The sequence below is a fragment of the Lactuca saligna genome, chromosome 5, assembly GCF_052625555.1.
Source record: "Lactuca saligna cultivar CGN05327 chromosome 5, ASM5262555v1, whole genome shotgun sequence".
NCBI lineage: Eukaryota > Viridiplantae > Streptophyta > Magnoliopsida > Asterales > Asteraceae > Lactuca > Lactuca saligna.
Genome location: NC_136421.1, coordinates 163,264,102 through 163,267,147, shown reverse-complemented (window position 1 = coordinate 163,267,147; position 3,046 = coordinate 163,264,102). Strand labels below are relative to the sequence as shown.

The following is a 3,046-nucleotide window of genomic DNA, read 5'->3' as shown; positions in this document are numbered from 1 at the left end:
GCTATGCAAACAATTCAAAAAAAGGTTAAAAGAATATTAATGATTGCTTGTGAAGATGAAAGAATGTTGAAGTGTGATGCTATAGAGCAGTTTGTGTTGAAGATGAATGGATCTGAAGTACATATAAGATGATTCTGCGAAACAAGTTTTAAAGGGTTTGTTAAATATTGTTGAACATCGTTTTAATATTTTGTGATATGCTTATGAACAGCTTTTATCATCTTGTGTTGAATGATTATGTAATAGAAACAACTTCTCTTATTTCTGTTAGTTTTTTTATATTTAAATATTTTCAAAGTTTATTTATGTTTATTCATAAATGAATACGAATATGATATCTTCGTTTGTGATTAAATTAGGAGTAATATGTCAGTATAACAAAGTTCATATATGAATATAACAAGTTTGCTTCTTTATGTCATTTTTTTTATCATCAAATATTTTCAAAATTTATTTTTATTTATTCATAAATGAATACGAATATGATATATTCATTTATGAATAAGTTCAAAGTAATATGTTAGTATAACAAAGTTCAGATATTAGCATAAAAAAGTTCATATATGAATATTACTTATTTATTAGTATAACAAATTTCACATATTTATATTCATTTATAAATAATTCATAATATCAATATAACTTATTTTATAGTAATTTAAAAAACAAATATCAACATATCAATTTACCATATCAATATAAATGTGTATTATTCATACATGAATATTATTGTTTATTGTTTTTATCTGCATATATTAATAAATGAATAAAACAAATCCCTAACTGTCTTTTGCTGATTTAGCAGCTCCAACTCTTTGTGGGCAACTACGTAAATTGTGTGGAACTCGCTTTCCACATCATGAACACATTCTATGTTCTTTTTTAGAATTTTCATATGCTACTTCACCTGCACTTGGAATTCTTTTCTTGATTCCAGAACCTTTATTGCTTTGAACTTCAGGAACATGAATATTAATCTCTTCTGGAATAGGAATAGTAACACCTAAAAGCTTGCATATGACTTCACCATCTGTCTTGCTTTTCAATCCAGGAGAAATATAATCACTCTGAAATTCCTTCAACAACATTTGTTGTTTCTCAGCAAACGAAGCCAATCTCTTTTTGTCATCTCTTACAATATCCAAACATGATTCAAAACTATAATATGAATCATTAACTAGCTTTACGTTCTCACAATCACCTGAATCAGATTGAACAGAACTAAAACGATAATTTCTTGATATCACATCCTTTCTCCATCTCTTCAAAATATACCTTTCAGGAATTTCTTTAACAACACATCTCATCATTATTGTAAAAGCATGTCTACATAAAACACCCATACACTTAAAATGTTCACAACAACAATTTATTTCTTTCTCTTTAACTTTTATTTCAACCTGATATAAAAACAAAATTTACACATTTACATTCATATAAGAATACTCATATCAACACTCATATATATTCATATATTCATATAATATTCATATATGAATATTGATATTCATATATGAATATTATCATATTCATATATGAATATTATTACATTTTTCATAAAAACCAAGTAAAATTACCTTAAATTCATTTTTAAAATCACTTTTACTATTGTTGTGCTGCACAATGTAAACTTCCCAACCATCTTCAATACCAACATATGAGTACATACAGAAAAAACATGCTTTATATATTTCTTTTTGCACCTCAAAAAATATTGTACTTGTATAAACCTTTGATTCTTGAAGTTCTATTTCTCGAGGTGTTTGCATTTTATATGATGCTTTCTTTGATGCCCTATCAAGCTCTCGTTGAGTATTCCTTTGCTTTTGAATGGCAGTGTCGTAATTCATCATGAAATTCAAAAGTAAGTATTAAAGAATGAATTCATACTCTCTGACCTCGATGTAGTCTTCAGCAAACCACACATTGGAATATCACTAAAATATCCAGGTATCCATGAATCACGTATTGTAAACATGTCTTTAAACCATCTTGTGTCTTCAAGATTGAATTCTTTCATAAGCAAACCACACTTCACCTCAAAAACATCAGGTTTCATATCAATGTCCCAAACAAGCTTCGAAAACCTTTTTCTAAAGTCTATGTTTGTAAATAAATCATCTAATATCTGTATTAAAACAAAAATATTCATAAATGAATAAATAATAATAAGTAAAATAACAATCAATATTCATAAATGAATATACTAATAAGTAATATATTTGAAATATATTAAAATAATACCTTTTTTTTTCAACTTTTTCATTATATGCCACATACATAATCGGTGCTTTAAATTATGAAACACATTCTCAACAGCTTGTTTTATTGCAGCATCTTGATTAGTTAAAACAAGTGTTGGTTCTTTCCCATGAGTTTTAAGAAATGCTTTAAGCAACCAACAGTAAGACTCAATGCTTTCATTGCTTAGCAACCCAGATCCAACAGTAACCAATTTTTTATGATGGTCAATAGCAGTAAACGGAACAAAAACCATTCGATACCTAACACACAAAAAAATGTTCATTAGAGTCAATTTTTAATGTATTAATAAGTGAATATAAAAATATTCATATATGAATAAGCTATAAAGAAAAGTAGATAAAATAACTTACTTGTTTGTTCGGAAAGTCGCATCAAACGAGATAACACCACCAAATTCAGCATAATATGCCTTCTCCATTTCTGTAACAGCCCGGAATCTCAAGTATTGTTAAAATTATATTTTTGGGGTGTTTTAAGGGTGGACTCGGCGAGTTGGAGCCAGACTCGCCGAGTAGGATCGCAGACATGGTCGCGGGTTCGTGACTGGACTCGACGAGTCCAGATAGGGACTCGGCGAGTCTGCGCTGTTTAGCGAAAACCCTAGCCGTTCAGGTTTGGGACGTATAAAGGGGATCATTGGCCGTCATTGTTCGTTTTTAGCCTTCTGAGAGGAACCCTAAACCGATTGTGTGCATCTGGAGTTAGGTTAAAGGCCATTGATGAGTTAGAAGGAGTTGTTGTGCAAGGAAGAGAAGGTCTTGGCTTAAGGAACAGCAAGGGA

General features: G+C 29.5%; 1 protein-coding gene across 1 annotated transcript; it reads right to left on the bottom strand.

Moving 5' to 3' along the window:
• Positions 1-857: 857 nt before the first annotated feature.
• LOC145045908 (protein FAR1-RELATED SEQUENCE 6-like) lies at positions 858-2,683 on the bottom strand. Its single transcript, XM_078994198.1, has 5 exons — positions 2,616-2,683; positions 2,309-2,504; positions 1,921-2,128; positions 1,578-1,642; positions 858-1,400 (listed from the first exon to the last, which is right to left on the bottom strand). Exons 1-5 carry the CDS (start codon positions 2,681-2,683, stop codon positions 858-860), a joined length of 1,080 nt encoding a protein of 359 aa, XP_078850324.1.
• Positions 2,684-3,046: the final 363 nt, after the last annotated feature.

Coding starts and splice junctions, on each gene's coding strand:
- LOC145045908 (XM_078994198.1), bottom strand. CDS start 2,683: ATGGAGAAGGCATATTATGCTGAATTTGGTGGTGTTATCTCGTTTGAT. Junction 2,129..2,308: donor TAAAACAAGCTGTTGAGAAT/GTGTTTCATAAT, acceptor GTTTTAATACAG/ATATTAGATGATTTATTTAC. Junction 1,401..1,577: donor ATTTTAAAAATGAATTTAAG/GTAATTTTACTT, acceptor TTTTTATATCAG/GTTGAAATAAAAGTTAAAGA.